This window comes from Fukomys damarensis, unplaced genomic scaffold, assembly GCF_012274545.1.
Source record: "Fukomys damarensis isolate Sample0158 unplaced genomic scaffold, DMR_v1.0_HiC HiC_scaffold_36, whole genome shotgun sequence".
In the NCBI taxonomy this organism is placed as follows: Eukaryota; Metazoa; Chordata; class Mammalia; order Rodentia; family Bathyergidae; genus Fukomys; species Fukomys damarensis.
In genome coordinates this window covers 47677983-47700124 of record NW_022900948.1, presented here as the reverse complement: position 1 = coordinate 47700124, position 22142 = coordinate 47677983, and the positions used below count along the sequence as shown (strand labels likewise).

Below are 22142 nucleotides of genomic sequence, written 5' to 3'. Positions count from 1 at the left end.
TTTTCGGTTTTTTTTTTTTTTTTTTTTTTTTTTTTTTTTTTTTTTTTTTTAAAAATGACCAATGATGTTAATAAATAAAGTATTTATATATACATAAAACTGGGGAAGTGGTTCCAGGGTGTGCGGCAGCAGCAGCCAGGGCAGCGCGAACGAGGTGTAGACACACACTGGGCTGGGCCTCTGTAGAAAATCACTGAACCTTAGAAAAAGTCTCCTTTTGTGGGTTTTTAAAATTTTTTTTTTAAGTTGAGGTAAAAGTTTCAGTGCTCGGAAACCTGCACACTGGGCCCACAGTCACTCCGCTCCTCCCAGGGCTCCCAATGCCACCACTGTGGGCAGCGGAGCCTGGCACCCGTCTCCCGCCCACCGTGGCGCTCACGGCACGCGGCCCAGGTGGCAGAGGCTCCCGGTGCGGAGCACCCAGTCAGAGGGACTCCTCCAGGGCAGGGCAGGTGGGCCAAGCACGGGCACCGAGGGTCCTCTGGTGTCAGCGCGGCTGTGTCTCCAGGGAAGTGACCGCAAGCGTGCGGCAGGAAGGGCAGACATGACCTACTGGAGCACAACCGGAGACACCGTAACACTGAAGTAAAGGAAACCTGCACACCATGGAACGGAAGGAGTATATTGACCACAGGAGGGGACACTCGGCCTCGGAGCGTGTGACGTCCATCTGTCCTCTGGCCGTGCTCGGTCACTCAGAGTCACTGCTGTCAGAGCTGGACCCGCTCGAGCTGCTGCTCCCCGACTCTGAGGAGCTGCTGCTGCTCAGCCGTGATGGCCCCCCTGAGGGCGCCGAGCTGGCCTTCTCTGCAGGGACACCGGTGGACAGGCGCTCACCACCCGCTCCCTCGCTGGGCCAGCATCCCCTGCCCGGGGGCTTAGGGAGAGCGGCCAGTGCGGTCTGCTCATCCCGGGACACTGGGGCAGGAGGCCCAGCTTGAGCAACTTACGAGACATTGTCTCAAATACAAAATAAAAAAGCTTAGGCCACACAGGCTAGGGACCCCGAGGGCACACAGCCCTGGGCTCTGCAAACCCCACCTAGATGCCAGCAGCCCACTCTTGAGGGGCCAGGGGACAAACCGTCCTCAGAGAAAGGTGGTGTGGACCAAGCCACTCACCCAGATGCAGGGCCCAGTGAAGGCCAGGCCAGGTCACTGGCTGGGGGTAAGGGTGCTCAGCCAGGGTCTGGGAGGAAGCCAGGGTGGGCTGCTGCACACCCAGGAGCCCGGCGGACTGGGGCATGGAGCCTCAGAGCCGCAGCTGAGAAGAGGGCAGCCGAGTGAACGCACACCCTCAGGCGGCTCAGCAGGGGCCACACCCCAGACGGGCACGGGCCGCGTACCTTTCTTGGTGGGCTTCTTGCTGTTCAGCTGCCCGCTCACGTCCTGCAGCCGCTTCTCCAGCTCCTTCTTCTTTTCCTGAGCAAGCTCCTCCTTCGACTTGGCCGCCTGCTTCTTCCCGCTTGTTGCTGTTGGGGACAGGAACAGGACTGGGTGGCTGGGGCCCAGCCCTGCAGGCTGCTGGGCAGGGCCCAGCTGGGATAAAAGAACTACGGCAGCTCCTGGCCCTCGCCACAAGCAGTCTGAGAATCTGGACCCAGCTAGTCCCCTCCGAGGTGTCTTCCCAATAGTCAAGGACATCATGTCACAGGGACCCATGCATGTCCATGTTCACAGCAGCACAGCTGACAGCAGCCAACCCTGGGCATGGCCGACACGTCTGCCAGCAGGCGAACAGACGAGGAAAATGTGGCGTTTACACACCATGGAGCGCTGCTCTGCCCTAAAGGAGGGTAAATCTGAGTCCTGTGGAAAATGGGTGCACCTTGAGACCACAATGCCAGTGAAATAAATCAGACGCACAAGCTTAGATGTCACACGGTTTCTTTTCTATGAGAAACCCAAATTATAAATAGAGAGCAAAATAACAGATAATAGAAAATCGGAAGAGTGATCTTTCTCGAAGGGAATCAAGATGGAGGCAGGAGGAGAGGATGAAGCAGGAACCCAGAAGGGTTCTGTACAAGGACCGGCTTCACACCAGGAATGGGATCACTGTCCTGCAAACCACCAGGGCCGCCCGTCCCTACCCAGCCGCTGCTCCCCGTCCCCATGGGAGGCAGCAGAGCCAGGTGCGCAGCACCTGAGGGATCAGAGTCGAGCACTGGGGAAACGAGGCTGCCCCGTCCTGGGTGGGAGGGCAGGGCAGGGCCTCGGGTGCCAGCCCTGAACAGTCAGGCCGCCGTGGGCTCCTCGCGTGCCCTCCCCTCCAGGCCCGGCTCTGTCCCCATCCCGGAGGGTGGTGGACGCCTGGCCCCCATGGCCCCCATGGGGGGCCAGGCACAGAATGATGGCCCTACAGGGCCCCCAGGCGACTTACAGAAGGGCTTCCGCTGCTTCTTCTGCAGGCACGACTTGACGTAGCGCTCCAGCTCCCGCAGCGTGGTGGGCTTCAGGGTCTCAAAGTCGATCTCGATCTCATCGGGGTTGGAGTCCCGCAGCGATGGCTCCCGAGACTGGATGATGTGCACCACACGGCCCAGTTTCTCCCCCGGCAGCCGGTTGATGTCCAGGCTGAGCTGCCTCTTCTCGTCATAGCTCATAGGCAGGCCGCCCTCCTCCTCCTCGGAGTCGTAGGAGGCTGATGCCTGCTTGCCGCCCTTCTTCAACTGTCTGCGGCAGAGACAGAGCAGCGTGGCGTCGCCTGGTCCGCTGCCACCTGCCCAGCCTCCCCGCCTCGGCTGCTCTGGGGAGGGGACCACGTGGGGACCTCACTCTGCGCCGCTCACAAAGGCTGATCCTGGCCCTGGTCCTGGTCGGGAGCCCCCAACTCAGCTGGTCAAAGCAGGTCTCCATGGCCCAGTAAACCCAGAGTGGGAGGCAGAGGGTGGGGTGCGGAAACGGACACGGAAAGAGCACATCAACACCGCCACTGATAAAACCCACAGGAAGAGACAGTCCCGCCGGAAAGAGCCAAGACACAACTCACCTGCTACCTGCAGCGCCACTTTGACCACAGCGACAGAGCAGGCTCAAGGGAGAGGAAGGGATGCACCTCAAAGACACCCGCTGGGATTTAGCACAGAGGCACAGCACCTGCTTTGCAAGGTCCTGAGTTCAATCCCTGGTACCACAGCCTCAGAGAAGGGAAGCACCAGAAAAGCGAGGGAGTATCAGGCCAGAGATGACGGGAACAACTGTGAGGCCTCAAGGTGGGTGCAGCTAAGTCCAGCTTTGGGACACAGCAAAAGCTGAGAGAATGAGAGAAGCCAGGAAAACCCCCATCACACCAACTCCAGAGCTCCCCTAGCAACTCAGACGGTGGGTGCCTGGGCAGGAATGAGCGCCTGACCATGCCTCAGCCAGCTCAGTCCACAGGTGCCTCGGCCTGGGGCTCTTCAGAGTCTTTCCCTCAAGGGACATTTATAGAACACTCAGCACAAAACAACAGAAAACAATTTTAATTTTTACTTTACTTTCTGCAGTGCTAGAGACAGAATCCAAGGGCACTGTACTGTGGAGCTACATCCTAGCCCTAGCCTCTCTTGATTTTGAGACAGGGTCTCACTAAGTTGTCCAGGTAAGATGTGAAGCTGTGATCCTCCTGCCTCAGCTTCCGTCTGTGCTGGGATTACAGGGTATGCACTCAAGTGGGGTATGTTTTAGGCTGTGAAATAAACCTTAAAAAATGTAAAAGTTATCAGAATCCTACAAAGTATAGTCTCTGACCCTAATGGAATCGAACTAGAAAGCAATAAGCAGAACAGAGCTGCAAAAACCCCAAATGTTTGGAAATCTGACAACACAATTTCAAGTAACTCCTTGGTCAAAGGGGAAAAAGTCTGAAGACAGGTCCCAGGACAGTGTGAGCCGAAGGGACACAACGCATCATGCCGTTACAACCTGTGGGCCGCGGCCGGACTGGGGCGCTGGGCTGGAGGCAGCGAAGGTGGCCCCAGCAGTAACCAAGCTTCCACCTCAGGCAGCTGAAAGGGGCAAACACGGGAACAGGAAAGACCAGAAATGCATGGAATCCTGTGTTGGTTCTCTGAAAATCAATACAGTGGGTGAATCTCTGTCCTGACTCATCAGCAAAGATATGACTTCCCCACGGCAGGAAGGAGAGGAAGTACTGTCACCAGGGCCAGGCAGACGCCCCAAGTCTCGACCATGTCACAGTGGGAGATGCTCGGCCCCGAAATCACCAATGGAGAAACCGAGGAATCAAGTTGGCCAAGAAAGTAAAGCCAGTAACATGAACATAACCGAGTTCACGTTCGTGATTATAAACCCATCCACACTCACACTTCAGCCCCACGTGGTTTTGCTGGTGAATTCTACCAAGCATTTCCGAACGCCAGTTCTATAAATGCACACCGAAACACAGAAGGGAGCCTCGCGTTGCTCAGCTGTCCCTGGTCACTATACAACTCTTCCTCTCTCCACGTCTGAGGCCTGCACTGTCCTGACTCCCAAACTGGACAGAGAGAGTTTAAGGAAAAGTGACTTCTGCATTGCCTCCAAAGGGAAAGGAGGAAAAGAAGGGAAGAGATGACAGAGGAAGGAACACACAGCTACCAACACCAACCCCAGGATGTCACATGTCCCCTGCGCCCACATCCAGCACTATGGCTGTCTCCCTGGCCCACACAGCCACCGAGGAGCGTCCCCTGTCCTACCACTGCCTCCTGTGGCCCCATCCTCCACAGCTGCCTTCCCTTGCTCAGAGAACACCCACCACCGCCGCAAAGCCGGTCAACCTCGACAGCCACCGCTCACACGGCCTCCTCGGCTGCTCTGAGAACGCCAGAGCCGCCTCTGTCCTGACCCCCGAAAGGAAAGAGCCTGCGGGCTGCGCCACCTCCCCTGGCCAGGACAGAGTCCTCCCTACTGCCACTAGCCCCGCCACCCCTGCCTCCCCCGTGCTCCTCAGGGCAGGCCACAGCCATGGGAGGAGCTGAACCGGAAGGCCCGGTGCCAAGGACAGGGCCAGGGGTCCCGGCTCCCCCCACATCAGGAAAGGTCCCGGACAGCAGCAGAGAAAGGTCTCCTATCAGCTCCATCTCCAGCACCCCTGGACCCCACACCCAGAGGCAGCACCCGGAAGGCCCTGTGCCACACCTGCCGGCCACCGTGGTGCTATTGGCCTTCTTGGCCGGGGCCTTCTTCTGCTGGGCCTGCTTGGCGGGTGGGGCCACCTTGGCCTTCTTCTCCTCCTCAGACTTGGCCTTGTGCTTCTCCTTGTCCTTTTCCTTGTCCTTGTCCTTTTTCTTCTTCTCTTTCTCCTTCTTCTCCTTCTTCTTCTTTGGTTTGTTCACTGGGGCCTGAGACAGGGCGGCCAGCTGCTCGTGCACGGCTTTCAGCTGGAAGAGAGGGCAGCTGAGCAGGCTCCCAGGCGCCACCCTGCCCTGGGGATGGGGATGGAGCCACCTCGCAGCAGCTCTGCCCCTTCCGAGCCTCGGGGCCCTCACTGATGAGGCCACTGGCACCCTCCTCCCAGGTGACAGACTGGGCACAGGAGGTGCTGTGACGCTGGCTACCCTTTTTACTGCACTTTTCTGGTAAGCAGCCAGAGGCTTAAGGACCCGCACAAGGGAGATTCAACAGCCACTTCTGGGCACTGCAGGGCAAGGCTGCAGGACCAAGTGAGCGGGGGCAGAAGCTCACCTCTTCCCAGCGCCGGACCTGCCAGTGGTACAGCGCTACAGGATTTGCATACTGTTCCTGTAGTAGCTGCCTCCCGGTAGAGACAGCCAGCACAGACCCAGAGAGCAGGCAGACCGACAGCCTGTCCCAGCCCCCAGGCTTTCTGGAAGGTGCACAGCAGAGGACCTTGGCAGCCCTGTGGCCAGACCCAAATGTCCAGTCAGCCCCAGTGACGCTGCTCAGGCCCAGCCTACCAGGAGCCTCCTTCCCAATCTGAGCCCCACTGGTCTCCTCCTGACTTGGTGGCTCTGTGCTGTCCCCTCCCTGCCAGAAGCCCCAGAACTGTACACCCTGGTGGCTGCCAGGGGCAGGAAAGGCAAGCTGGGTCTCTTGATTTACCCATTAGACAGGTAAAGAGATGGTGCAGATGGAGAGTAATTCCAAGCAGCACATGAGCTCCCCTGGGAAGCCCTGGCTCTGAGGAACACGCTTAGGGGCTCTCACCTGCTCCTGCAGCTCGGCCAGCCGCGTAGCGCGCTCCTCCTCCGAGTCTGAGCTGCCGGAGTCTGACGAACTCTCCTCGCTGCTGCGGCTGCTCTCGGTGCCCTTGCTCACCACGGGGGCTGCGGGCGCGGGCAGTGCAGGTGCCTCCACGGGCTCATCTGGCATCTTGGCAAACCGCATCTCAAACACGTCCTGGGGAGCGACAGGGGCTGCTGTGAGGAGCGGCACACGGGCAGCACCTCAGCAGGCAGTGTGGGCCCAGGAAGTCCTGGAAGCGTCCCAACGGCTCCACACAAGCTCCAGCCCTGGAGACCAGGCCAGCCCACCCAGGCACTGGCCGGGTTACATCACAGGCTTTCTGTGGGAGACTGGCATCCCTGTGCGGGCACCAGTCTGCCCCAGGAGTGCGCCTCCGGCGGGGCCCGGACACTTGGCTCTGGAAGCCTCTCACCTTCCCTAGGTCCAATGCAGTGTGCCCTCCTGCAGGTGATCCCCAAAGTCAGCTCAAAGGCCAGTCCTGTCCTGCAAACCACCTCTAAGAACTGAAGGTGCACTGACACCCGCAGGGCTCCATGCTCCATTCCCCAAGTCTCTGGAAAGCCCCCCTTGGGGGACATCCCTGTCCCCAGGTTTACAGAATGCACATGCATGGCCATGAGGAAACAAGGGGCCTTGCCAGCCCCCATCCACGCCGTGCCACACCACACCACCAGACTGGAGGCGGCTTCCCACAGACCCGGCTCTGGGCTCCCAGATCTGCTGCTGGGGCAAAGACCCCCTGGAGGTGCTGACCCTCAGAGCCCTGGCCCAGGAAGACATGCGGGCAGGTGGTTTTGGTGCTGGGGTCCAGCCCATAGCCCAATTCACAGAGCTAATAGTGAAGCTGGGTGTGGTGCACACCCACAACGCCAGCATTCCAGCGGCCTGGGCCACTTAGGAACTTAGCAGGACCCTGTCATTAAACAATAAAGGGCTGGGGAGGCAGCTCAATGAGTACCCAGGCACTGGCCGGGCCACGTCATAGGCGTTCCATGGGAGGTTGGCATCCCTGTGTGGGCACCACACCTGGGTCCAAGCACAGTGGGCAAGTTCTTGGAGAAAGATGGGGCATCCTAGGCCTTCCGCTGTCCTGGAAGGCCCTTGTGGGGGGACCGTGTGCAGCAAGGAGGAAGAGGGTCATCAGCAGGACCTGGTATTTGTCCTGGTTTTGATGATATGGACAACCCGCAGAGTCCACAGAACAAGGGTGAGCAAGGGACTAAGGAGCTGAGAATATCTCACGGGATGTAGACACTCCTGATTGGGTTTGTGTTGTCATTACTGGGGACTCAACTCAAGGTCCCTGCACTGAACTACAGCCCCAGTCCTAGCACTTTTATTTATTTAGTTTTGTTTGTTTTTTGAGAGAGGGTCTTGCTGAGTCACTAGGTTACCCAGGCTAGGCTTGAACTTGTGAACCTCCTGCCTCAGCCTCCCACAGTACTATAATTACAGATATGGGCCACCACGCCCAACTAAAACCCATGACTCTTATTTTTTCTTCTAAAAGGAAAATCTTTTAGCTGCATAACCTCTGGAGTGTGAGGAAACACCTTGTAACATCACTTTCCAGAGATCAATGAGGTGCTGGTGTCCTGAGCTGCACAGAAACCCATGAGCAGCACCAGATGTCAGCAGCAAAGCACACGTGTGCCTGAGTGGAGCCCCCAAATTCCCAGTGCCTGTCCTCCCAACACAACCTGGCCCTCCTGTGTTTTCCCCAACGCAGCTTCCTTCTGCTGTCATCAAACACAACAGGGAAGCCTTGGAGGACTCTGACGTCCCAACTGGGGTTCACACTGGTGGTCACCAGGCCCTGCCCGCTCGCTACGACATAACCCGGCCAGGATGGCTCGCTGGCCACATCCCCACGCCAGCTTGTGACCAGCAGGCCTGGGCACCAGCTTGGAGCCTGGCAGCCTCTCACCACCAGGGCCAAGAGGCTACATGAATGACACCCACGTCCCTCCCTCCTGGATGCCTCCACATCTCTTGGGCCTCAATGCCCAAAGTGCCAACCTCAGCTGCTACGGTACCCATGCCCACTCTGGTTACCTGGAGCTTCCTGGCCATGGCCACCACTTCGTGGTCGGGAGGATTGTACTTGTAACAGTTTGAGAACATTAACCGGATGTCAGCGGCGAAGCCCTGTGCGTCCGGGTACTCGCGGCTGTCCATCTTCCTCTGTAACACACAAAGACAGGGCGTAAGTGGGCCCCCAGGGGCCCTCAGGACAGCCACCGCCAGCCCGGGCACCCCACCTCTCTCCGGCCTCAGCTGTGGGAGCCTAAAGGGAAGGGACAGAGGTAACTCAACACCTTGGAAAGTTGTCTGAGATCCAGGGACAGAGCCACCAGAAGAAAAAAGGCAATCAGGGAGACAGCCTAGTTCCTGTGGCCACCACACGATCCCTTCCCTCATGAAACATCCCCAGCCAGCTCCAACCCGGGACCTGGGAAGTGCAGGCTTCTGGGGAGATGTCGCCCTCTACAACCCCAGGGCTGCTCAGCTCCAGAACGAAACCCCACTTCCTGCCATAAGGAGTCCAGCGTGGCTGTGGGACCAACGTCCATCCTACGGCCCACGCCAGCTCCACGCTCCAGCCCAGCATGAGGTCCGCAGTGACCCGGTCACCACAGGGCCTCGTGGCAGCTTCCTCAGACCAGAGGCCAAGGCTGGGGGGCCGCGCACGCAGCCACACAATGCTAGGCTGAGTGGCATGCTGCGGGCAGGAGTGGGACGAGGGGACAGCTTGAGGTGCAGCTGAGAACAAACTCAGTTTGGGCAAAAGGAAGGTAAAATGCTCACGAGCGGTGAAGCCCCTGTCCAGGATGCTTTCAAACTAGTAGATGAAAATCTCAAGGAGGAGGCGGACAAGCTGGGCGCAGGGTTTGGTCAGACTGGGCCCCAACCTTGACTCCAGGACACGCCCCTGGCACCCCGGGCACATGTACCTCCTCCAGAGGGTTAGATGGGAAAAAGCTGGCACCTGGAGGCTTGTTGACATCAGTGGGAGGCTTATTTCCAGTTTGAGCCTTGCCAGGACAAAGCCACTCCCCCAGCTTTGCCTTCAAACTCTACAACCACCTCAAAGCGTCTCCCTTTCTCATTTGCTAACTTCCACATACAGGCTGCCTTGTACTTTTCTGCACTAAGGTCTGTTCCTAAAAGGGCACAGCAGCCAGGCACGGTGGCTTACCCCTGGGATTCCAGCTATTAGGGAGGCTGAGGCAGGAGGAGCCCAAGTTCAAGGCCAGCCTGGACAACTCAGTGAGACCCTGTCCCAGAATAAAACTTTAAAAAGGGATGGGTATGGCTCAGTGGTGGTGTACTAACGCATGCGCAAGGCCTTGGGCTCCATTTCTAGTACTGTTATAAAAAAAACAAGAAAAGTGGCAGTAGTAGCACTGCTGAACATGGAAGCCCAAACAAAGCACAGCACAATGAGGAGGCAAACAAGGCTTTATTCCAAATCAGGGCTGGTCTGCCCCTCCCACCCAGGACAAACAAATAGGCTGCATCCCTGTGGCCCAAACCTCCAACGCCTTTCCAGAAATGCACTGTGAAGAGACCTACACGCCCAGACCAAGGGCTCCGAGGAGGGTCCCGGCAGCCTCTAGGCTGTGTGGCTCTGGCCTCGGGCTCTCTGCCCTGGGACAGCCCCACATGCCCACCCTGCTCCACCCTTTACCCAAATAGCTGCTCGTACAACCATGGAGGACGAGTTTTGCAGGGAGAGCCGCCCTCAACATGACGTCGACAGGACCAGCCTCCACCAGCCCATGCCACTGATCAACACCCCCACATGCTTTGTGGGGCCTCGTGCCACGAGTCACTGACACCCAGGCCTGTCAAACTCAACCTCAACTTCGCAAACCTGTGCCAGCCTGGGAGTGGACCACAGCCCAGGCCTGTGCCTGATGACATGGAACAGGGAAAGGAAGAACAACCAGAACCACTGCCCTGGGCTCAACCACAGTAAACCACCACAAAGCTATGGACCGCAGGACCACGAGACATGTCACCCCTTCACCCGACGGCCGGCACCCACACGTACTTTGACAGTGCTGAGGTCCATGGGGTGCTTGATGATGTCATGGTAATCATGCAGCTCCAGTGCCTCGGCGTCCACAGGCTTATAGAAGGGCCAGGCATAGGCAGCGTGCTTCTTAGACAACATCTCCCTGAGGATGCTGTCGCAGTGCCGCAGGTGTTCCGAGAGCTTGCCCTTCTTGCCTGCATGCTGTGGCACCTCACCGTCCTCCAGGTCCTTCTTGGGGGGCTTGATGGGACGGCCCCCGCTCTCCCGCCGGGCCACCACCTTGGCCTGCTTAGGGTCCGACAGAGGCAGGGGCGACTCGCTCCGGCTGGCAGTGATGGCAGAGGTGGTAGGTGTCGTCGTGTCTGCTTTCCGCTTCACGCCCTTCTTCTGCAACAGCAAAGCAACAGGTGAGCCTGAGGACCACAGACAATGACTCATGGCAGCCACGCATCCGGCCCAGTGGCCCCGGCGCCGCACTCGAAGGCCACATGCTAGGCCTCGCCTCATCTTTCAGCTGCCCCCACAGTAGAGGACCCCGAGGCTCAGAGGGGCTAGGTTGGTGGCCCCAGGTCACACAGCTGGCAGCGATGAGGCTGGGACTCTGAAGACCTCACCGAGCCCAGGGCCTCCGCATCAGCCTGAGCACATGGCTGTCTGTGTGGGCCACATACCAGGCCTGGTGGGGGCCCTCAGAGTGGCAAGCAGGCCACTGACTCTCGCGAGCCCCCAGGCCATAGAGGTAGGGAAGACCTGCTTTTAAAGACCAGCAGGGAGGAGCCAGGCAAGGCCCCCTAAACCCAACACAGGTCAAGCAGGGTGGGAAGGTGGAAGAGCATTCCAGGCTGGACACGCAGGGTGGCCCAGCCAGGAGACACGAAGCAGCCACAGCGGGTTTGAGGCTGGGGGACCCCAGGGACAGTGGGGTGGCCGCATCTCCACTTTGTCCTGCAGGCACAGTTAAATGAGGTGCTGCCCAGCCATCTGTGGTCGCCTGGGGCAGACAGAGCCAGAGCAGCTCCTGTCCCCAGGATCCCAAGCATGTGTCTCCCCGTGGCTCATAGGGGCCCAGGGCCCTGACCAGTTCAGCAGGCCTCGCTCACCAAGAGCTGCAGGGCCAGGTGACAGCACTGGGACCTACTGTCTAGAGCCCCCGCGGTTACTGCCCCAGCCAAACTGCCACCCTCAGGCTGGCAGGGGTATGAGCTGGCCACCCAGACACTTCCCGGGCACCCATGGGAGGCCAAGCACCAAGCACGTGCCACAGAGGGCCTGGGGAGGGAGGGGCAGGCTCATCCGGCCATGGCAAACGGGGCATGCTCCAAAAACCGCCCGTGCTATGGGAGGGGCCTGGCCAGGTGCCACCCGAGGTGCAGGCAGTGAAGGCCACGGGGAGGGGAGAGCGACGGAGGTTGGCGTTTTACCTTGGGCGAGCCATTTAACCCTGCGCCCGCTTCCTCATCTGTAAGAGGGGGGACTACTGTCTGCCCCAGAGAGTGGCTGTGGGGATCAAATTGGAGAAGATAACGCGCGTGAGTGCCCACATGGTCCCTCCTCGAAGCAGGAGGCTCCAGAGGCTCCGCAGGCCGGACCTTGCAGGGGCCCCCACTCCATGGCAGGCCCTCAAGCGAAGCTCCAGGGAACAGGGAGAGACACGCAGGCCCTGACCACGCTGGGCAGTGCCGCTGGCTATGCTGCCCTCTCCCGGGGTCATCAGGGGAAGACCTGTCCTTGCCAGCCCTCACTGCTGCCCACACCTTCCCCACCTGGACTGACGAGCTGCAAAAGCCAGAGCTGCCAGGCCAGAAAAGCCAGGGTTCAAGTCCAGCCCAGCCCTCACCAGCCGTGTGACCTGCAGCCCCGAGCCTCAGTCTCCTTGTCTGCAGAGAGAACCTGTCCAGACGTCAGCAGAGCCCCAGCCCCCCGATCCTGTTCAACTCAGGAACCTCATGGGTTGTGGACCCCTCAACCTCACCTGATGGCCATCTCAGCCTCACGGACGCTCACCTTGATAACGGGTGGCGTGGGAGGGACCACGGGGACGACGGGAGTCGAGGGAGGAGGTGCTGCGGCAGCCGGAGGGACAGGGACCGATGTGATGTTGGCGGTGATGGTTGATACAGGGGTGGCAGCAATGACAGGCGTCTGGGAGACCGTAGGGGGCACATTCTGGAAGGGGGCCGCTGGGGACAACGAGGACACAGCCGCCACTTGCTGCGTACCTTCAGGACAGACAGGGAGCTCAGCACAGCAGCCCCATCTCCACCTGCAGAAGTATCTAGGACCCCTCTCCTGCAGCCAGCCAAGGCCCTCTTTCCCAAGACCCGACCAGCCCTGCACCTGCGGAAGAGCTGGTCCTGCCATCTTGGCTGAGTGCTCCCCGTACCAAGGAGAGTCCAGCTCTGGACAGAGACCGGGACCTGGGAGAAGTCAGGGCTGGCCCTGGGTGAGCGGGGCTCAGACCTCCCCGGTACCAAGCTGGGTGCCTGGCTTCCTAAGCACATGGCTTGTGCCCACCACCTCCTGCCCAGGACACCACTGCTGGCCACACCGTCAGGCCAGGCCCAGGGCATACTCGACAGGGACACAGTCCTCTCAACCAGGGAGCAGAACGTGGGACTGTGACTCGCAGCTCACTGAAAACACAACAGAGGCAAGATTTGGAGGGGGGACAGGAAGATGAGCCAGTGCAAGGTCAGTGCCCGAGACCCCAGGCCAGCCGCCTCTCTGACACAGTCCACAGCCCACACGCAGCCACGACCTGGCACTGACAGCCTGGGACACAGCCTGGAGGGTCCAGGGACTCTACCCTGGCCACCCTGCCCACCACACCTGCCCTTTACCTGCACTCTGCGTCCCCGCAGCCGGTTTCCGGCCTTTGCCCTTCGGAGCAGGGGGTAACAATTCTACTTCCTCCTGGGGCATCTGGGCCACTTTCTGCAGAAAGATTTTCTCTAAGGCTTGGGCCATTAGCACTATATCATCTGTGGGCTGAAGACAGAGAGCCCGGGTCACTTGCTGGAAAGGAGCCACGCTGGCACAAGACATTGGGTGCTATAGCTCAAGAAAGCCTTTACTTAAAATTTGTGAGAGCTGATGGGGCAGGAGGAGCAAGACAAATACATTCCAATGAGGAAAATCCCAGGGAAAGACAGGCAAGCACGGAGAATAGAAACCAGGGGAGTGTAGCTCAGGTGAAGCACAGCCTAGCACGTGAGGTCCTGGGTTCCATCCAGAGGGAGAAGCCCAGACTCCATCCCATCACACAGAAAGAGCCTTCCTCAGCTCAGCACCCCCATCGTCTTTATTTCAGTCACGCCACTATTAAACAATACCAAGCCGAACTAGGTATGGTGGCGCACACCTGTAATCTCAGCACTCAGGAGGCTGAGGCAGGACGACCACCATGAGTTCAAGGTCAGTCTGGGGCTACACAGTGAGTTTCAGGCCAGCCTGACCTACATGGCAGGAACCTGTCTCAAAAACAAAAAACCCAAAAACCTAGGCTGGCTCAAACTTCCTCCTCTGCTCCCTTGCCAGGCACCTCCTGCCAGCAAGCTGGGCTCTGCCCTCTGCACTGGCTCCATAGGATTGCTAAGGGTGGCATTTTCAGGCCCGGGGTAAAGACATCTTACAGCCTGTGGACCATATCCAGGGCCCACCATGTGCAGCCAGATATCCAGGACCACTCTGACCCACTAGGCACCAGCCAGCCTCAAGCCACACCCAGCCAGGCCCACCCAAGGACCCGGGCCACACGCCTTGTATCTTCTTACCTTGTTATAAATATAACAATTTGTAAACATGGTGTTGAAGTCCTGCATACATTCACTCGCGCTCCAATAATAGTTATTTTCTAGTCTTTTTTTAATAGTCCCCATATCCATTGGGTTTTTTATTATTTTATGATAATCCTAGGAAAGAAACATTCAGGTGTTACCAGTGGGCTCCGTCATCACTCCGCGCATCTCGGCGTGGCGGTGGGGCGGGGGGACTGTGACCTGGCCCGGGCTACCTCTCTCATCCCCGTGAGGGGTGGAGCCAGGCAGGCCCCAGCTGTTCTAGGGCTCCGAGCCCTTGAGGAGCCAGGATCCACAGTGGGCTGGCCCCAGGCTCCTCGTGACTCTTTCCTGTTTGGGTCCAATCAAAACCTGGAGATGTGGGCACTGCTGCCAAGAAAACAGCCTTGGCGCGCTCGGTCCTGTCTGCCTGCCTGCCCTCGAGTGGGTCCTCTGCGCCCGCCCTCCCTGGCTTCTTCTATCCCTCTCCCAGTTTCCTGTCCTTGGTGTGGCCGCCCACTCTCCTGTACCCAGCACCCATCCCTCTACCCCGGGGTTGCTGACTATCCCAGCTGGACAACAGGCCCCCACCGCTCAGGCTGCCCTGGCCAAGGCCAGAGGGCCGTGCTCCAAGATGGGCCATTTGGGACGTGGGGCCACTCACGGGCAGGTTCAGCTTGACGGCGTCCACGGGCTGGTAGAAGGGCCAGGCAAATTGGTGCCTCCACAGCGTCTTCACCACCGCGTTCTGCATGTACTGCAGCTGGTTGGTCTTGCGGCCGGGCTTGCCAGGGTCGGACACCTCAGGTGGGGGCGGGTTCATGGGGCCTGGAGCTGCCAGGGCGCCCACAGGGGCGGCCGCTGCCGTGGACATCCTCCAGCAGCTGCTCACTGGCTGGCACGGCCACGGCTTACAGAGGCCCGGGAGTCTCCTGTGCTCCCGGAGGAGGCTCGGGCTTCCATGTCCGGGCCTGACCAGGCAGCACCTGCAGAGAGGGCCAGAGAAAGGCTGTCAGCTTGGAGCCCACCCTCACCTGCAGGGACACCACCAGGCCCCCGGGACACGTGGCGGTCACCTGTCACAGAGCAACCCCACACACTGGTGCCTGACAGAGAATTGGACGGTGGGGCAGTGGGGGCACAGCCACCGGTACCCAGGCCAACAGCACAGAGCAGACTCGGCTCACGGCCCACGGCGCCACCCACTTGGGGGAGGCCAAAGTGCTCCTGTCACACCCTCTGCTATCCCCAGCCGTGGACAATTAATGCAGAGAACTCCAACACAGAGCCACAAGATGGGCGGAACCAGCACAACCCCTATATTTGTGGACCATCACCCTGTACCGGGCACCATGCAAGGTTCTAAGGTAACCAGGAGAACGGCCAGGGTTTGTGATGGCGGTCAGCTGTGACACACCGGGCCCCGGCCAATCAGGACGGCAAGAGGGCCCAGACCCTGCAGGCATCCTGCCTATGTCCCCAAGCCCCAGGCTGTCTCTCAGACACTCTGGGGACCAGGGTTAGCCAGGAATGCCAGCCAGAGTTGAGTGGACTGCAGCAGTCCCGCAAGCACTCACAAAAGCCAGACCATCAGGAACACAGGAGGGCTGGATGGCAGAGCCCACATGTCACCCGTGCTCAGACCCTTGGTCTCCAGAGGCAGCAAAGGCCAGGACAGACTCTGAGCTGCACACAGGGACTCCTGGGGACACCTTAGCTATACCCAGGACCCCGTGCTACCATTTAGGTCCCACTGTGCTGTCTGTGACACCCAGATGAGCGGGGCTGCACCCTGAGGAGCTGGCTGCTACTTGCTGCTGGACCCAGCCACCTTTCAGACTGGCGAGAGCCAACAGAACAGTTAGAGTCCAGCACGAGAGCCAGCCGATGTGCTGCTGGCCCATGCACAGGGGTGAAGCGGGCATGGGGACTCCACAAATGGCAGCAGTGCCGCATACCAAGCCTCTTCTCCCCGGAGAGCCGGGTGTTACACACCTGTACCCACACTCAGCAGGTCCGGGCCTCCCCCGCATCTGCATCGGGTCCAGGAAGCACCCCCGATACAGGACTCACATTTAGCCTGCGCGGCTCCTGGTCCTCTCCAGGCAGGTGTGCAGGACCTGGGATGGTGGCTCCAGCTTGTGCCAGATGCCATAGGCTTAGTCCTCACCTCCAGACCAAAGGCTGCCTGGGTGCCAGCCTGGGTCACCCTTGGGGCCTTTTCCCAGCCCCAGCACCACCACCTCTGGGTGACACTGGTGACAACCAGGCCTGGCGATGCTGGACAATGTGGCAGCTCAAAACCTCCAGGGCTCTACCAGCTCCCTCACAACTGACAGTGGCCTGGGACCCTACTAAGCTTGAGCAGCACACAGCTGCAAAGCAGATGCCAGGGCAGCCCAGGCCCTGTGCCTCCAACTCCCTACAGGGCTCTGAAGCGACTGCGGCTGGGGGAACCTGGAGCCCAGGGGCAGCCAGCATATCAGGGCGTAGGACTTAGAGCCAGCTGCCTGCTGCACAGCCCAGGGAGCAGGGTACAGGGCAGAGACTGACCTGGGAGACAAGGGGCACCAGGAGGGGCTGGGGTGCAGGCCGGTGCCCCTTCCCCTCCCCAGTCCTGGGATGGAGACTAGGAGGGTGAGCTCAGTGGGGCTGGGGCAGGGTCCCAGGTAAGAGGCAGGGCTTTGCCCTAACTGACCAGGCCATGTCCCCATGGGATGCCACACAGGGAACTGGGGAGAGCAAGGCTACCCCCGAGGCAGGGCACAGAGGGTGGCTTCCAGAAAGGGGTGCTTCCACACAGCGTAATTCAGGCAGCTTGGCCCCAAGCTGAGCCAGGAGCAGACAAGGCAGAGACTCCAAGCAAGACAAAGGGCCTGGCATGGCCGTGCAATAGCCAGCGCACCCTCCCAGTGACTACACAGAGGCCAGGCACCTGCAGGTCACTAGCGCATGGCAGGACCATTATCCTCAGCAGACTCGGCTCCTGAATTGGGTGAGTTCGGTAGAACCAACCAGGGACCAGCAAGACACCCAGGCAACACTGTGGACAAACCACCATTCAGAAGACTCACGCCCACGGTGCAGGCCTCTCCGGCTCTGATTCTGGGGGAACAGAGGCACAAGGGTAGGGTGGGGCCCAGGACTGTGCATCTCCCCATCCTGGGCCCCATGAATGATGGGCAATCCCAGGACAAGAGGACCCAGGAAGCTGGTGAATGAGGACAGAGAAGCTCAGGATGCAGACGCGCGGCCATGGAGAGGGACATGGGTACCAGGCTGCAGAGCCCAGCCCCCACCAAGGGCCAGGGTTCTGAGCCTGAGTCTCATCTGTAAAAGAAACAGCTCATTAGGCATGGTGGTAGGAGGCTGAGACAGGAGGGCTGCAACTTTGAGGACTATGAGGAATCTCACTAACAAAGAATTTGTCTCAAAAGTTAAAAAGAACTGGGCTCTAGCTCAGGAGCAGAAATCCCCTGGGCTCAACCTTCAGCACTGCGAAGAAAAAAACAAATGAAAGACAGACACAGGAGGCCTGAGAGCTCGGTACGGCCATCATTCAGCAAGCGCCTCCCGTCACAGCCCACAGACAGACGCAGGCCAGAGTCCCAGGGCCACTGCTCACACCTGAAGGCATTTGTGGGGCGAAGGACACCCCGGCCAGGGGCTGGGTGACAACAGCCTGGGAGGGAGGGCAGGAGGTGTCCCCAGCTCACAGGGGGAGGACTCAGTGGGCCCAGGCATGAGTCTGACACTCATAGGTGTGCAGTACACCTCTGCCCCAAGCAAGCACGGCTGGTCTTTCTCCCAGCCTCAGAGAAGGGACCTGCAGCAAGGTGGGTGGGGGAACCTTCTGCACAGCCTGACTCCACCAACCCAGCACCCCCAGGCCTCCAGTGGCCACTGTCAGCCTCTCAGATCTCAGAACGCCAAACCAGGGCACAGGGCAGCCACGGCAGGTGGGGTGACCCAAATAAAGCAGGGTTCTGCAGAGTCTCAAAGCCCCACACCAGGCAGCCTGCCATCTGGCACAGTTGGTGTTACTGAGAGTCAGGAAGAACTTTCAACGCCAGGCCTGGGATGTGCAGGGCAGGGCCCTACATCCACACGCAGGCCTCAGACCACTCTGCTAGAAGGCTGGCAGGGGAGCGAATGGAGGACGCAGATCCCACACACTGATGCTTGAAAAGGAACGGTGTTGTAGCTGGACGTTCTGAAATGTCCTCTTTTACATGACATCCTCAGAGTTCCAGAGACTGCCGTGCCTGGATCTTGCTGCTAGTAAGGGGGAGGTTGAAAGCAAGGGGGGCCCAGGCAAAGCGGCTTGGTACCCTATGGTGGGCCACACCTGAAGCTCGTAGCACCTGGGGAAGAGGGCGCTGCCCACACACCCAGCAGCTTCAAGACCTGGGGACCAGGACCTTGCTCCCTCTGGGAAGTCGGATGGACGCAGGCAGGGTCCACTGGAGGGGAGGTGGACAGACAGGGCTGCAAGTCCAGACACAGGACTCTTGTGCCTGTGAACCACAGATCTCCACTGCACCCGCCACTTCCAGGGGAATGAGGGGTCTCCTTGCTCCTTCCCCAGAGTAGCAGAGGAAAGGGTAAAACCCAGGGCAATGACGTCCTACGTGCACAGTTTGCCCAGCTCACTCTTTCACACCACCACTCAGCCCCAGACAGCCCAGCCAGCCCAGGCACAGCAGGAAAGTGAGGCTCTGAGACCCTCCCTGAAGCCCACCACCTGGCCTCCTGTTCAGCAGATGGCCAACTAAGCAGCCCATGCTGTGGGCCCATGGGCCCAACAGAGGCAGGGAGGCCGTGGTGCGCAGGTAGGTGGAAGGAGCTGCCTTCGACGGAAGCCTCTAAATACCCAGGGCAGAACTCATAGAAACCAGTCCTTGAGCAGAGCGGGGTGGCACCCAGTCAGTGGCGAGATCTCCAGCAGCACCCACATAGCCCCTAACTGTGCCACCAGCACCACGCCTGCCACAACCCCCCATCCAGCAGAGGCCTGCAGGAGGGGCCCAGCACAGGCTGGACCATGCTAGATAGAGCACAAGCCCAGATCCTCACTGGTGGCCTTGGGCAGGCTGACTCCCCGCCCCTCCCCAGGTCTGGGGCCTCACCTTTCTCCTCTACAGAACAAGGAGGACCTAAAGGACAAGCAGGCACCCAGCCCCAATGGCTCAGCTAGCCCAGAGGGACATAGCAGTAGAGGCGAGGGCTACTTTAGGAGCCTGGAGAGCCAGGGGAGGGTGCAGGGACCCGTGTGGCTGTCACTCTGGGAACACCCAGAAAGATGGGCAGTAACCCTGCCACCTCTCAAGCCATGGCACCCAGCCCTTCCTGCAGACCCTGACGGCAGCACCACAGCCAGGCTCCATGGAGGACAAGGACAGCAGGTGCTCCTCCCCCGCTAGACCCTGGGTCAGTCTGGGCAGGGGCAGGTGCCCAACAGCGGAGGCATTACTGGTCTGGTCTGGCCCCAGAGCAGGAAGCCATTCTTGGGGCCTAATGAGGAAGGAGTCTCCACTTCCAGGAAAAGCCAAGCCAGGACAGCTGTTGGGAAGGCCAGCCCAACTCCACAGGGACCCGCAAGCCTGGGCAGCTGAGCCGGCCTGGTAGCCAGGAGAACAGGGTGGGTAGTGACAGCACAGGCCAGACGCCAGAGGGTGCTAGCAGCACCACAAGGAAAGGAAGCAGCGGAGGTAGAAGAAAGGCCGGGTGCCCAACTCAAGACAGACCTGGAGGCAGCCGTGAGCTCCCCTGCCCGCCACCCGTGCTGCTTAAGTCCACCGTCAGCCATGGATACCTTCAACAAGGTGGTCTCCTGGGGTGGCAGGCCCAGGCCTCGCTCTCCCCACACACCTGGGGTGTCACTGTACCCCAAGGACTCATACACCAGAGACCTCTATAATCCTGAATCTCCCACCCCAGGGGTGCTGGATCCAGTGGGTACCCCTTTACCCTGGACCTCTGTGACCCTCAGGGTCTCAGCACCACTGAAAGGCCCCACATCGGATCTGCTTTCCAGATGGGGAGGAGGGCTCTGAGGAGAGGGGCAGGCACGCAGCCAGCCAGCCAAGAGGAGCCACAGACAGGCTTGAACAGGGCTGTCCAGCACCCTGCCTGGATAGGTCCTGTCACCATGCTACAGTGCTCTGGCCTGGCACATGAGGCCCAGGGGCGGCCACTCTAGGCCAGACCCCAGGCCTGGAAACCAGACAAGAACAGGAGGCTCCACTGACAGACAGAGCCAACTGCTTCCTTCTGTGCAGCCATGAGGAACAGGGGTCTGGGGCCCCAGGGCGGGGCAGACAGGCGCATGGGCGGGGACCCCAGGCTCTGCAGCCAGGGCACCCAAGCTGGCCCTGGCTTAGGCCACACCCACCGCAGCTGCTGCCCAACCATGCCTGGCAGGAGCACTAGCTCCAACAGGCCCATCCTCCCATGCAGGGCATACCGCTGTTCACGCTCACCTGTACCCCTCACCTCTACAAGGCACCACACCACGGCTCTTGACACCCCCAAGGCAAGCAAACAGACACAAAAAGACCCTCCACAACTGAGGCCAGGTATGCGGGAGCACACCTGAAATCCCAGCTCTCTGGGAGACTGAGGCAGGAGGATCACCAGTTCAAGCCCACCCCACCCCACCCCGCCACCACTCAGTGAGAGCCTGCCTCAAAATTTAAAAATGAGCCAGGAATGCAGCTCAGTGGAAAGACCCTGGGTTCCATCTCCAGTGTCACACCCCACAAAGGGCACTTTTGGCTTGTGTTCCTGCGGGCTGAGAGACACCTGCACACTTAATGGCAAACCTCATTCTGGGGCCAAGAGCACCTCGGCTGCTGTGCCACAGCCACACCACAGGGACAGAGTAGAGGGAAACACCACCGAGAAAGGGAGGGGCGCTGTCCCTGGGCCAGGTGGCCCAGCAGCTCTGAGCACCAGAGCTCTTTCTGAAGCATGGCACCGTCTATCGGCCATGCTCCCCATGGGCAGCTGACGAGAGCCCAAGTCAAGGCCCTGCTTTACAGCCAGGTAAGCCAGGCCATCATCCCGTCTGACAGGTAGAAAGCAAGGCTGAGACAGGAACATCTCAAGCAGAGAGGCCTCAGAGGGCCAGAAACGCAGGGCCACCACTTTACCCTGGCCAGCTGCCAAAGGCTGGCCGGCCCATCCTGTCCTCACTCTGTCGCCTCAAGACAGGCCCAGGCAGAACTAAGAACTGGGAACACAGCCCATAGCCCACAGCGCCCGGTGCACACACCTGCCCTGGCACAGGTGGGCACCAGTGAGGGCCTGGTCAGTCCCCCAGGCTCTGTGAGGGGTAAAGCAGCAGCAGGGATGGGGACCATCAGGCCACATTGCCCAAGGATGCAGCCCCTGTGCCACTCACGACTCACATGTCCCCTGCATCGGGCAGCATGAGCAACAACAGGATGAGCGAGCACCACAGGCAGAATGCAGTCACTCCCCAGGTGCACAGCCCCCAGGAGGACTGAGCCCCGCTCCTCGGGATGGTTGGTACTGTGACCCCCCCCCCCCCGGGCTCCAGACTACAGGCCACATCAGGGTCGCCCTCCTCAGTTTATACAAGGCACCTGGATGTCACCTCCGAAACACCAAGCCCAGTGCCTGGCCACACTGGGGTGTGGTGGCAGAAGCCCCTCCCCACACCCTGTCAGCTCCTGATGGGCTCAGCTGGGGGCTGGGGCCTGGGACCAGAAGGGGCTTTCTGTGGTGCACTTGCGACTCCAGGTTGTCGAGGCCTGGCCACAGGTACGCACTGATGACGACAGCTCCAAAATAACCGGCCAAGTGCTCTGGCACACACTGCACAGGTCACCGGGTGGGCAGGCGCAGGCCCCCACAGCTTCACTGTGAGCATGGTCTAGACTGGACCAGGGGATCTGTTCACTTCTGAGGAATGGGGGGATGCTCTGTCCCCTTGGGGGAGCCCCCCCAGTCCTGGGCCACCCCACCGTCACCAAGATGTGGATGTTGAGAAAGCTGTGCCCTCCAGTCAGACTCCTACTTTGGGCTCATCACTCAGGATAGCAACCATCACACACACACACACACACACACACACACACACACACATCACTCAGGATAGCAACCATC

At 59.8% G+C, this 22142-nt stretch overlaps 1 protein-coding gene across 3 annotated transcripts; it reads right to left on the bottom strand.

Annotated features, from left to right (window-relative positions):
* Window positions 1-34: 34 nt before the first annotated feature.
* Brd3 (bromodomain containing 3) lies at window positions 35-18077 on the bottom strand. 3 transcript variants are annotated; one of them, XM_010608922.3, is made up of 12 exons: window positions 16945-18077; window positions 14674-14995; window positions 14007-14144; window positions 13074-13221; window positions 12238-12452; window positions 10249-10620; window positions 8247-8375; window positions 6153-6344; window positions 5124-5365; window positions 2383-2675; window positions 1346-1471; window positions 35-807 (listed from the first exon to the last, which is right to left on the bottom strand). In XM_010608922.3, the coding sequence occupies exons 2-12, from the start codon at window positions 14881-14883 to the stop codon at window positions 692-694; spliced, it is 2181 nt and encodes a 726-aa protein (XP_010607224.1). In that variant the 5' UTR covers window positions 14884-14995; window positions 16945-18077; the 3' UTR covers window positions 35-691. The 3 variants fall into 3 exon arrangements, with proteins under 3 accessions (XP_010607224.1, XP_010607225.1, XP_019060753.1); XM_010608923.3 differs by lacking the exon at window positions 16945-18077 and adding an exon at window positions 15086-15533; XM_019205208.2 differs by lacking the exon at window positions 16945-18077 and having other exon boundaries at window positions 14674-15058.
* Between the last annotated feature and the right edge of the window lie 4065 nt (window positions 18078-22142).

What these genes read in the sequence shown, in the direction of transcription:
- Brd3 (XM_010608922.3), bottom strand. Translation starts at nt 14,883, where the DNA reads ATGTCCACGGCAGCGGCCGCCCCTGTGGGCGCCCTGGCAGCTCCAGGC. An exon ending in CCGTCAAGCTGAACCTGCCC is followed by an intron (nt 14,145 to 14,673) that starts GTGAGTGGCCCC and finishes TTTCTTTCCTAG; the next exon opens with GATTATCATAAAATAATAAA. An exon ending in TGCGGGGACGCAGAGTGCAG is followed by an intron (nt 12,453 to 13,073) that starts GTAAAGGGCAGG and finishes TCTGTCCTGAAG; the next exon opens with GTACGCAGCAAGTGGCGGCT.